The sequence below is a fragment of the Xenia sp. Carnegie-2017 genome, unplaced genomic scaffold (assembly GCF_021976095.1).
Source record: "Xenia sp. Carnegie-2017 unplaced genomic scaffold, XeniaSp_v1 HiC_scaffold_19, whole genome shotgun sequence".
Lineage (NCBI taxonomy): Eukaryota > Metazoa > Cnidaria > Anthozoa > Malacalcyonacea > Xeniidae > Xenia > Xenia sp. Carnegie-2017.
Window position 1 is genome coordinate 1,965,227 of NW_025813481.1, and position 13,803 is coordinate 1,979,029.

Here is a 13,803-nt window from a genome sequence, read left to right on the forward strand (position 1 = left end):
ACAGCCTTAAAAATGGAGCGATTTGAGAAACTTAAAAACGTTTTTACTAATACGGTGGAAATCACTCCTAAGTTCAATGTTGCTGAAATGGGCACTTTAATGAATTAATTAACTTACGAAACTCATCGGGGGGGGGAAATGCTAAAACATTCTCTACATACATGTTAGTCTCTACACTCTACATACATGTTAGTCAGATCGCTCATTTGCTTGCTCTAAACTTCCATAAATGAATTTCCTCTATTGTAATTTTGAAACTAAAGAGTGGACTAAATAAAGCTCATAATTTTGCCTTATATAGTTAAACAGTTTAACTTTGATGTTTGGCGCAAAAAAATAAGTACAATAAAGAAAAGTTTGCTGTTCACATGAAGAACACTGGAGAACTTAGATAAATTTTTGCATTACAACTAGAAGAGATCTAGCTTTCACGGTTCCAGCAGTTATGGGGATCTTGGAAGAAGGGAATTGTTCTATGAATAATGGCGATTGTAAAACGGCTATTGAACATTATAATAATTGTGTAGAAGTTGCAGACGAAGATAGCCTGAAAACGATAGCATATTTTGGTCTTGGTAATGCTTACACACTCTCAAATAATTGGGAGGAAGGATTGAACAGTTTTAAGCATTGCTTAAAGTTTTCGTCTAAAGTTGAAACTGAATATTTTGAACAACAAGTATACCTTGGCCTGGGGAGTGTTCATTCTACCATTAAAAGATTGGAGGACGCAATGAAGAAAAATGAAATGGAATGTCTCTGTCATATTGCATTGGGAGGATTGAACAAGTTGCTTGGAAATTATGAGAAATCTTTGGAGCATTATAGAAAAGGATTCTCTTTTATTGATTGTGAACACCAAGAAGAAGAAATTCAACCTCAACAACAGAAAGAAAATCAACAAGGAAATCAACAAGAGCAAAATAAACGGCGTGAACGACCGCGACGACCAAGAAAAGTTGGTGGTATTAACGTTGGTAAAGATTACTTGAAGAACTTGAAGAACTTGTCAATTGTTACTTCAGCTGGAATTGTCAGGGGAGTTTTGGCTGTTTTATGGGAATTAGCAGAATTGTTTGATAAACTTGAGCAATATAGGGAAGCAGCAGATATTTATGAAATATATCTGAAGATTGTCACAGAAGATAAAGATATAGAAAAGCATGAGAACGCTATGGAATATCTGATACAAATATACGAAGAAGAAGGACGTGATTTACACAGGGATTCAATGAAAACGAGATTACAAGAATTTCGTGAGAGAAAAAAGAACCAAGGTACAAAATGCTCATGAATTCAGCTTAATTAAGAGACAAATTTGCTAATTAACAAATACTATAAATTTAAGGTTGAAGATTGAAAATATCTACTTTGAAATTCACGTTATACTTGTTCGCTGTGGAAATGTTTAGCATGAATTCAATGCGGCATACGCACTCTTTTTTAACGTTTATGCAAAGTAGCTAATATATTTTCATTTAGTTACAAAAACTAGTGTTAGTTGTTGTTTTTCCATTTTACAAAACAATACCCTCAACAATGCCTGAAATTCGATGTAAGCCGAGTCACAAGAAATCATTAAGAAAAAGAACGAAAAATGTGGAGAGTTTGCACTAATGAGAAAGCTTTTTAGTAATCTGTTCATTGATTGTTTCTGTTTTACTTAACCTTAATTTTATACTTTTATCATTTTACAACTTTTAACAAACTGTACAGTCACTATCCAATTTCTCATTGTAATAGTCTATCTTTAACTAGTTTTATGTATTTATTATTCCTATTCATTTCTAAATTTGATTTTTTCCCTTCAGTTTCAGAACTGCATTTACAAGAATGGAAATATAATGATCCATCGATAAAACACCACGAATTATTTTTAAAAATGATTGAGTATAGGCGTAATCCTAATGTAAAAGTTGAACTTTTAAACGATGTTCGAGTAATTTTTTCAGATGAATTTTGCATTGGCAAAGGAAGTGATGGAACCCGTGTTTATCTTGGACTGAGCAAGGATGGTTACGGGAAAGCTGTGAAACGAATACTTCAGTACAACTTTATCGATTTTGCAAAGAAAGAAATGAAAATTTTTAATAAAATTAAAAAAAAGAAGTCGAATTATCTGGTGAATTATTCCTACTTCAAAAAAGACACTGAAACAGAATGGGTCTATTTGATACTCGACCTATGTGAAGAATCGTTGGAGGATTTTGTGCATTCTTCTACTTTGGAGAATCTTCAAAATTCTCTTCCCAAAATTCTCAGACACATTTTATTAGGATTAGTTGATCTTCACCGCGAGCCAAGTTCTATTCTTCACAGGAATTTGAAGCCTTCCAATGTTCTCTGCAACGCAAAAGGCAAATTTCTGATAGCTGACTTTGGTTTAAGCCGAATAATGGAGAATGGCCTTACGACACATGCAAGCAATGGTGATAGGGGAACTCCGCATTGGATTGCTCCTGAATCATATTGTAAAGATAATGAGTCGTTTGACAAATCAAGTTACAAAAGAGAGTCGGATGTAATGGTAGGTATAAAAATGTAACCATGTGTGAAATAAAGTTGAATTTTTACATTTCTATCAAACTGTTTTTATTGATTTTAGAATGCAGGACTCGTTGCTTATTATGTTGCTACAAAAGGTAAACATCCTTTTGGATCTGAAGAGTGTAGACTGCTAAACTTGTTACGTGGAAATCCAATTGGATTGAAGGAAATCAAGGATGTTCAACTTAAACATCTTCTTTCATGGATGCTACAGCTAAATCCCAAACTCAGACCATCAGCAAACGAGGCGCTTAAACACCCTTATCTACTATCTGATGAAGAGAAGTTTGATATGTTGTGTGACCTGGATAACCAACCAGTGAAAAATATATATCGTTTACTTCATCCTCCTAATTCAGATGTCCATAAGCAGTTGAATCGGCAAAGAAGTTGGAAAGATTGTATCGACCCTGAAGTCTTTAAGCTTTTCAATAAACGACACTATGACTCTACATGGTTCGGTTGTGTAGAATTTTTACTAAACTTTCACCAGCATTGGCACGATAAGCCTCCTACACAATTGCTTCAAAGCAATGGTAACTATAAAAAGTATTTCCTGCAAGTTTTTCCTGAGCTTCCTCTACTTGTACATAATATCATGAAGTTAATTGAAGGGAAATCAATTCCAGATCTCGAAGAACATTTAACCAGTAAGTTACTGTCAAAGAAATACTTTTTACCAAAATTAATTTACCAGAAATAAAAATGTACAATATCATATCACGGGGATTGGAATTTGGAAATGATGGTTGAAATAGAAAATACTGAATCCTTTCTGAAAATATTAGATCAAAAATTTGAGCCATGCATTATACTTCCCTTGAAGTTCAAAATTGATGATTTCTTTTTATAGTGTATGGTCTCTTATCTGTGGTCTAGTTTTACTGATAAAAAGTGAATACATAACAGATTGTTAGATAGGCGAGCATCGAATTGCTCATAAAGACTTAGAGTCAAGAGTAGAAGTTGAGATTTGAAATAAATTTGTTCTGTTGTACTTGTCACTTGAATATATAGCTGTAGACATGATAAACATGTTCTTCACGTTTTTTACACTCAAAAGCAACAAACACTAGGTGTAATTATATACGGCTTTATTTCACAATAAAAAGAACATGTTATGGTATCTGCTTATACCTTAATACTGCGGTCCAATCAATTGCGTAAATCAGAAAGATATGACAAGTAATTGCCACCATCCAAAGTTTGTGTGTAATGGAAACTTTCGAGTTTCGACTACTTCCAATTGTTTGAATGTTTTCATCATTAATCTCTAAATTTATTTTACATAATTTTAAGATATGCAGTTGCAAGAATTGAAACACCCTGATGAATCAGCAAAGCACAAAGAAATATTGTTAAAGTTAATTGAGTGTGGGCGTCACCGTGATAACAAGGTTGAATATGTGTACAATGTACGGGTAATTTTCTCTGACGAATTTTGCATTGGCAAAGGAAGCGATGGAACCCGTGTTTATGTTGGATTGGCAAAGGATGGCTGTAAAAAAGCAGTGAAACGCATTCGTCGAGATTGCATTAAAATAGGAGAGAATGGAAAGAAAATTTTGAATGAGGGAAACGCAAAGAACTCGCAATATGCTGTGAATTATTTCTACTACGAAGAAAACCTTAAAACAGAATATGTCTATTTGATACTCGACCTGTGTGAAGAGTCGTTGAAGGAATATGTGGAATCAGATTCAAATAGTTTGGACTGCCTTCAAAAATCACTTCCCGATATTCTTAAACATATTTTAAAAGGATTAGTTGATCTTCATAGTGAACCAAATCCTATTCTTCATCGTGATTTAAAACCATCTAATGTTCTTCGAGATGCACAAGGACAATATCTGATAGCTGACTTTGGTATTAGTGGAATATTGAAAAACGGCCTTAAAACACATGTAAGCGATGCTACTAAGGGAACTCACGATTGGATTGCTCCTGAATCGTACGTTGTTAATGAGGAGTCAGTTGATAGAACACGATACAAACCAGAGTCTGATGTAATGGTGGGTGTAAAAATATAACCATTAGCAAATTACTTCCAAACTTTTTAGAAATATTTTGTTGACACTGTTATGTTTTTATATATTTTAGAATGCAGGAATGGTGGCTTATTATGTTGCAACAAAAGGGAAACATCCTTTTGGACCTCTAGAGTATAGACTGAAAAACTTGCTAGATGGAAATTCTGTTGGTTTGGAAGAAATCAAGGATGATCAACTTATAGATCTTCTTTTATGGATGCTACAACGACAACCAGAAGACAGGCCATCAGCTAAAGAAGCATTAAAACATCCATATCTGCAATCTGCTGAAGAGAACTTTAATATGTTGTGTAATGGGGTGAATCAACTGGAGATAGAGATATGTGATCCTCTCAACTCACATGTCCATAAGCAGTTAAATGATCCAAAAAATTGGATGGACCGTATCGACGGAGAAGTTTTCAATAATTTCAATGACTTTGACCCTACATGGTTAGGCTGCTTAAAATTTTTACAAAACGTTTGCGAGCATTGGCAAGATAAACCTCGTCCACAACTGCCGCCAAGTGAATGCAACTATAAAAAGTATTTCCTGAAAGTTTTTCCGGAGCTTCCTCTTCTGGTGCACAGAATCATAAGGTATATCAAAAGGAAATCCACTCCAGGTCTGAAAGAACAATTTGCTAGTAAGTTAACCATTAAAATATTTCTTTTTCGTCAATGATGTAGCTAATCAATCTCTAAAATCTCTAAGTGTAAAAATGCAACCTAGTCAGTCAGCTATTCCCGTTATACAGTCGAAGTGTAAATTTTCTGCGTTTGATTTGTCGCTATATGTTTGTTTATCAGTGCATCAAAGATTGTCATTAGCAAGCTAACCATTTTAAAAATTTTATCTCCAGCATCCTCTTTGATGGTATGAAATGGTTAAAACGCAAATATATTTTTCACATATACTAATATTGATATGAGATAAACAAGTAGTGAGTGTTTGAAGGGACGGTGAAGCAACATTATGAAATGCGGGGCTAAGTCGTCAATTCTACTCTGGCGTCTTAAAAAACACCTCTCAACAACGACTTCAGCTCAGTCTAAATATATTTTTTGCAAAAAGTTGGGGCTTCAGCTCTCCCAGCCCCCAAGCTGTTAACGTTAGTGCAAAGCTTATGATTAACCGTAAGGATTTTTACAGTTAGACAAAGTACGACCCTCACACTCCAAAAGGTATTTATCTTGTTGATAAAGTTTTGAATGTTCCAATATCAGCAATGTACATGGCAATGAATAATGAACATTTCCTAAGAAATTTGTCTCCACAGGGGCAATACATCCTAGTAAATATGGTCCCACTTCGGAAATTTGGCCCCCTTTATAAACTTTAACATCCATTTCAAAATATGTGCAATTTTTTTCAAAACCAAGACCACAGGTGATCTAACATAATACAAGTTATGTAGATCTATACATTTAGTCACATAATATAAAACTAATCAGAATAACTAACGCACTTTAGTGATGACGTCATGTGAATATTCACGCGTCCAATAAAGTGCGAGTCAAAAGCAAATCAAAGACTTGAATGACTTACACATTTCATACTCACATTCTGCAAACGCATCCCCGCTGTGTTAAACCCTGTCCTCACTTATGCGGTTTCTGTTAAAAATTCATACTTTTTGATGCTTTTTGGCCATCCGTCCAAAAACACTGAAAAACGAACACGCTGCCAAATGAAAACGTATAGATTTGAAAACGCTCTCAAAAATGGAGTGATTTGAAAATGCGTGCGTTGTGTTTTAATGTGGACAGTCAAAAAACGGAGCCTTTTGAGAACGATGACGTCAATGACTATTTTTCTGGCATTTTTAAAATTCAATACAAATTTGGCGAGCCTGAGTGACGTGCTTTTGAGGTTGTATATTTGTTTAATCCTATTTTGGAAGTTAATAATTTAATTTCCTAGCTTTTATTGATAACTCATAAAAGGAGAATTTTGACTCTTCGAACATTGGTTTTTTCCAGTGGCTCACACAACCACTATCAAATAAATAAGCTACATGAATGATGTCCAGGAAGATTTTGGGTTTGGGTTTTTACAGAGCATATGATAGTTTTTGGTTTTGTATTATAAGTAAACGCACGCTTTCAGGGATGAAAGAAATTAAATGTTCCACTGACCAGTACGAGGTTTAGTAACGTCAAAGAATATTGAGGATGGACGTTTACGACTAAACATCCTCATTCCTATGTTTGCGGTAACACGTTAGTAAATATTTCTGTTGCAACAAAAGAAACTGAGGCGACCATATCGTTTGACCGATGTAGACTTGTATATTCGATTATCGACTGTTGGTATGATTGATTCTACTCTAATTGCTATCTCGAAGTACACTTTGGCATCAGTTGACCAAGTTTAAGGAATTCGTGCGCTATACTTTAGGTCAAACAGAAGATCATAAAATGAATGCTTCAAGAAGTGATATTTGTGGTGAATATTGAGTAGAGGCGTTTCTTTAGTTTTGTGCTGCAAAGGTTTTGTGCAATAACCTACGAGCTCTTATTTTCCAGAGCATAATGGTATTGCAGAGCGTTTGACAGAGACAATCACAGCATTGAATCGATCAGTGATGACGCTGTATTGTTGGCTATATAAACAGACAGAAACGCAATAAATTTCACTTAAAGTTCAAATTCTGGTGTTATATATATAGTTCAAGAAGATCGACGATGGCAATGTTCATTTTCTACTGGGAATGTTGTTCTGCGATTACTTTAAGAATATTTTCAACCAATTTGGGATGGAGAAATGCAAACGCATGTACATCTGTCGAACCGTCGAAAAAAATTTTAGACTTCTCAGACGATGAAAAGATTTAGTAAAAGTCTCTTTTGCTAAATCTCCCTCGGTTTACAAGACTTTTAATCACAAATATCCCTGCGTTTACTTACAATAAAGTTGCTTCTTATTTTCATCTCAAATAATTTACCAATGTACTATATAATATCACAGGGATTGGCATTATGATTGAATGTGGACAATACCATTGAATGAAAGTAATATCCGATCAAACTCGAAGGAATTACCGATCTGTCTCTTGGGTAACATTTCACTGCCCGAATTTAAGATTAGCCTTTTTGAAAAACATAAATACATTACCATTTAATGTATTGAATAATATACAAAAAAGTTGAGCCTATATTATTATGTTATTTGCACGTATTCGAATCTTGTGTGCGATGAATTACTTTCAGCTCACTTCCACATGTTTGATTGTTTTCATCCCTTATCCCTAAATGTAATACTTTTACATAATTTTTAGAATTGCAGTTGAAAGAATGGAAGTACTTTGATCAATCAATAAAGCACAAAGAAATGTTTATAAAATTAATTAAGTATGGATGTGACCCAGGTATCAAGGTTGAATGTGTGAACGACGTACGTGTAATTTTCTCGCACGAGTTTTGCATTGGCAGAGGAAATAATGAAACCCGTGTTTATCTTGGACTGAAAAAGGATGGTTATGGAAAAGCAGTGAAACGAGTATGTCGGGATAACTTGTCCAAAGAATTAGAGAACGAAACGAAAATTTTGAATGAAATCAAAGCTAAGAAGTCGAGTTATGTTGTGAATTATTACCACTTAGAAGTAGATACCGGAACTGAACATGTCTATTTGATACTCGACCTATGTGAAGAATCGCTGGAGAGTTTCGTAAAATCTTCTACTTTGGAGGATCTTCAAAAATCTCTTCCCGAAATTCTCAAGCAAATTTTAAAAGGATTAGCTGATCTTCATAGCGAACCAAATCCTATTCTTCATCGTGATTTAAAACCATCTAATGTTCTTCGAGATGCACAAGGACAATATCTGATAGCTGACTTCGGTATTAGTCGAATATTGAAAAACGGCCTTAAGACACATGTAAGCGATGCTACTAAGGGAACTCACGATTGGATTGCTCCTGAATCGTACGTTGTTAATGAAGAATCAGTTGATAAAGCACGATACAAACCAGAGTCTGATCTAATGGTGGGTGTAAAAATATAACCATTTGCAAATTACTTCCAAATTTTTTAGAAATCTTTTGTTGACAGTGTTATGTTTTTATATATTTTAGAATGCAGGAATGGTGGCTTATTATGTTGCAACAAAAGGGAAACATCCTTTTGGACCTCTAGAGTATAGACTGAAAAACTTGGGAGATGGAAACCCTGTTGGATTGATGGAAATCGATGATGTTGTACTTAAAGATCTTCTTTCATGGATGCTTCAACGACAACCAGAAGACAGGCCATCAGCTAATGAAGCGTTAAAACACCCTTATCTTCAATCTTATGAGGAGAACTTCAATATGCTGAGTGACGTCTGGAACAATATCAGACAATCACCACATGTTCGTGAAAAGTTAAATATTCCAATAAAATGGATGGAGCGTGTCAATGATAAAGTCTTGAAAGAGTTCACAACATTCGAAGACAATGGCAAAACAGTTAATAAAAATTACAAACCTTCATGGGAAGGTTGTTTAAGGTTCCTACGAAACGTTGGCCAGCATTGGTCTGATAAGCCTCGTTCACACCTATCACCATATGTTGAGGAAGGCAAATATAAAAAGTATTTCCTACAACTATTTCCTGAACTTCCTCCTTTAGTGCACAAAATCATAAAGTCGAATTACTGAAAAACAAGACCTGATCTCACGATACACTTTGTCTGAAAGCCGTAGAAATAATTTTTCATATTTAGCAACGTAGAAAAATTAGGGTTGCATGACGCTGTATAATATCTCAATTTTTTGGTATTTTTACTTAAGGTCTTTCTTTAAATATTGAATAGGTTTGTTTTGAGTACTGTATGAATGTTTTCTAACCCTCTCTACTTTAAATATATTACCGATACCGTTGCAAATATTTTTAGAAAACATTTTGTGAAAATTGCAGAAGTCAATGAAAACAAAAATGAAGACATCATTAATTGAAAACCCTGATAACGGTTAAAAAAATTATTATTATATGAGGTATTTAAAATTAAGCGTATTGATAAGATTCCATTGTGTTAAAGAGGAAATACTTTCACGATTTTCATAAAGGAGTTATATTCATACAAGACTAGGCCCATAGTCAATGAAGATTGAATTGTGCAAACTCAAAGTGTATTCCTTTGTGCAAGGGTAGACGTGTGTGAGATGCAATGATTAAAGTCTGACGTTTTAATTAAGCGTCAGGAAGATAATTTCTTATAACTGAAAATCTTCACAATTGATTTATTTTATGACGACATGCTACTGAAGATACAGTGCATTACAAACATTTGTGATTGTAAATCCATTATTATAAGTAGCGAGATGAAAAATGTCTCAGACAATACAGTCAATGACGTCGAGTCCTTGAAAAAAGACATTTCTTGCCCCGGGTACAACTTGAAAGAAGAAGTTCACAGTAAATTAAAGAGGTAAAAAATTTAACCAAATTACTGTTTGTCCCTGAAACAGTTTTGTGTGAAGCCTGGCTTCTGTTTGGTCTAAAAATAATTGGTAGGTCTTCATTTTTTTGTAAGAAATGCTTGCAACTGTCTTAATTGCTGCGAAATTTAAGATTTTAGAAATGCATTTTGGAGTAGCGTACCTAAAAGGCAGTAAGTGCTGCCTGTGTAAGTGTGAAATGCATGAGAAGTCGCTCGCATGACAAAGGAGCCGTTGGTTTAAAATTTTACACGAATTGTATGTAATTGATCCAAGACTAAAAACTAATGAGAGCAGATTAATATTTGAAGAGTACAAGTCAAAATTTGAAAACCGGTGTTTTTTCTTTTTGCTCAAATACATGCACTGCTTCAACAGGCATTCTTGATTTCTTTATTTGTCCATTCAGGGATAAACTCAGCTGGGAAATATTCAAATAAATTCGCTGTTTGTTTGTTATTTAAAAACAAGAAATTTGCTGTGACGTCAATTCCGTGCGTCTGTAGCTCTCGACCAATGAAATTTCTCAAATTCCTCTGGTTATTACACCAAATTTTTTGCAAATTGGAGAGTGCTGTATATGCAGCTTCAAAAACGTTATCATATTTTCTATGTTGTCTATAAGTTGCCATCATGGTTGCCATGAACAAGGACAAGGGTTTAACAAATAACTATTTGCAGACTTAATTATCTTATGCAGATTCCACTTAATGCATACTTAGAAAATTAAACGAGACTTACCTGAAGTCGAAGTTTGATTGAAATTCTATGAGTTACTGTTCAGGAACAAGGAAGTCATGTGAGATAGAGCGCGCGATATCAAGATCAGTTTTTAAAAATTTGCGAACGTCCACATAGATATTGGGAGGCAAGTAGTATTTAACATCATTTGAAAAGAAGTAAGTTAGTAGTTGGGTGGGGGACTTCCTAGTCCCTGAACAGTAACTCATAGAATTTCAATCAAACTTCGACTTCAGGTAAGTCTCGTTTAATTTTCTTATTCTATTTCGTTACTGTTCTACGTCACTAGGAAGTCATGTGAGATTTTAAAGCAATATGGGCATGAGCAATAACTAATAACAAAACAATATAATTGAAATTTCACATTTCATATCTCACAAATGGTAGAAAATAGATCATTGCCAAAGTTCTTCGCCTCAATCGGTTTATTATAAAATGTTTGAAAAGAGTATTCATTACGCCATGTAGCTGCATTCATAATAGAATCCATAGAAATATTCAATGCGTTTGCCGCAGACGTTGATGCAGTTCTAGTGCTGTGTGCACTGTAAACCTCAGTATTTATACCAGCATCTTTAACACGTATTTTAACCATCGGGAAATGGTCGCTGAAGTGACCGAATGATAAGGTTTTTGATAGCTCAATAGGAGTTGTCTTGCACCATTTCGTATGGGTGCAGTGACATTTAGATAATGGGACAAGTAATTGAATACACATAACCCAGGCTCTGGTGGATAAGCCCGAAATTCTAAAGGAGTAGCATGTTTACCAGGTTTAGATGTTTTGAGCAGTTGGTGCACATGAAAAACTATTCGATCTTCTTTCTTCTCCATATGAGAAATATCCAATGCATGAAGTGTTTGGCATCGCTGACCAGATAACAAAGCTAAAAGAATTACTGTTTTTAGTGTTAATGATTTCAAACTGAGATCTTTCGGAGGGTGGAGATTTCGAAGATGTTCGAATACCACTGAAACGTCCCAGACCATGGCATATCTAGGAAGAGCTGGTCTTGCAACAAATACACCTTTAACAAACCTAGCAACGAGTGGATGTGTACCAAACGAGATGCCACTTGGTAGCATTAGGATAGTAGATAAGGCGATCCTTGCAGTATTAATACCGCTGTAGGATAAACCTTCCTGGTATAATTTTGTAAGAAAATTAATGCCCTCTTCTACAGAGGACGCGACAGGATCAATATTGTTTGCATTGCAATATTGTCGCCAACGGTTAAGGTATGTAGAATATTGCTTCTTGGTACCAGTCCGCCAGGACTGCTGGATGATTTCAGAAGCCTCTGGTGAAATGCCTCTATCAGAGAGAAGTTCCCCGATAAATGGCAAAGTAGTAGCTCCAGTTTTGTATGGAGAGGATGTATTTGATCCGGATGAGCTGGAAGAGTTTAAGGTCATTCTTCCTCTAGGTAAAACAACAGGATGTGCTATTAGCATCTGCATTAAAGCTGGCCACCAACTTTGTGTTGGCCAGTTAGGGACTATGACTAGTCCTGTGCTTTTCTCTTGTACTATTTTTTGTAACACTTGCGAAATTATGCTAAAGGGCGGGAACGCATAAAATGTATAATTGGCCCACGATATCGTAAAGGCATTGACAGCTATAGCATACGGATCAGGTTGGTATGAAACATAGGGTTTCACTTGATTATTCAACCTTGACGCAAACAAATCAATGTTCGGAGTTACGTCTAGTTTTTGAATGGCACACGTAAACAGAGTCTTGTTCAACTGCCATTCTGTTTCTCTGCGTGATATTCGAGATTCTCGATCCGCAGTGACATTTTGTAATCTTGGAATGTGCGCTGCTGTCAACCAAATATCATACGAAATGCAGCAGGTCCAGACATTGCATGTCAACTTGTGAATAGACCTTGAGTGGCATGTGCCCATTTGATTAATGCAAGCTACAGCGGTAGTATTATCAATTAATACCTTAACATGCTGACCTTTTAGTTCTGAAGAAAACGACTCAAGGGCAAACAATACAGCAAGAATTTCCAAATAATTTATATGATTTGAAGGCTCCAAGGGCGTCCAGTTACCCCCAGCACATACACCATTTAGGGAACAGCCCCACCCTGTCAACGACGCATCTGTTAATATAGGCATATGCTAGGTTCATTGTGAGTAATTTGCCTGTAAGTCGTGCATATTGATGACTGCCACCACCGTAAATCATGTATGGCCTCTGAAGACAGGGTCATTGTCTTGTCAAAATTACCCCGGTTTAAGTTAAGGGCATCGCTTTTATCCATTTCCAGCCAGTGATAATGCAATTGACCGTACATTACGCCCGGGAGACACGAGGTTAGAGTGCCCAAAACCCGAGAAACATCCCTTATTTTTGGGTGAGAAGCTTGTAGCAGCTCATAACACATGCGTTTTATCTTCCCAGCTCGTTCCGTCGTCACAGATATTCGCATAAGAACTGAGTTTATTCAGAAACCCAAAAAAGTAATTACTTGTGAGGGAACTAAAACTGAGTTATCCGGATGTACGTAAAACCCCACTTCACTAAATAAACAGATGGTATCTCGAATATTCCGAACACAGGAAGCATATGTGTCGGATGTCAGCCAAGTATCATCAATAAATCCAACCGAAATATGTCCTTTTTGACGTAAATTTGAAAAAACAGGTTTGAGGAATTTCGTAAATTTTCGAGGGCAGATGGCTAGGCCGTTTGGAAAACAGGCAAATTTATAAAGTTGCCCTCTCCACCAAAATTTGAGAAAGTTTTGATATGCTGGGTGAATAGGTACAGAATAGTAAGCATCTTTGAGATCGATAGATGCCATGAAACAATTTGGTTACATGAGCCTAATAGCTAACCAAACACACTCCATTTTAAAATGGTGATATCTGACATGCCTGTTTAAGGATTTCAGATTAAGAATCATGCGAAAAGAACCGTCTTTTTTGGGGCAAGTGAAAATTGGAGATACAGATTCCCCTGATTCAGGGTGAGAAATCTGTAAAACGCCTTTTTTGCGTAATTTGTTTATTTCTAAATCAATATTGTTCATTTCAACCTCGGGTAG

At 35.5% G+C, this 13,803-nt stretch overlaps 1 protein-coding gene across 1 annotated transcript in view; it reads left to right on the forward strand.

Moving 5' to 3' along the window:
* The window catches only part of LOC124438520, a 116,783-nt gene that overhangs the window by 85,688 nt on the left and 17,292 nt on the right, over positions 1-13,803 (forward strand). Inside the window, exons 12-17 of the mRNA XM_046988686.1 lie at positions 302-1,277; positions 1,812-2,527; positions 2,606-3,197; positions 3,847-4,559; positions 4,648-5,224; positions 7,859-8,551. Of these exons, the coding sequence (XP_046844642.1) occupies positions 446-1,277; positions 1,812-2,527; positions 2,606-3,197; positions 3,847-4,559; positions 4,648-5,224; positions 7,859-8,551 (4,123 nt within the window). The 5' untranslated portion in view covers positions 302-445. The remainder of the gene's footprint in view (positions 1-301; positions 1,278-1,811; positions 2,528-2,605; positions 3,198-3,846; positions 4,560-4,647; positions 5,225-7,858; positions 8,552-13,803) is intronic.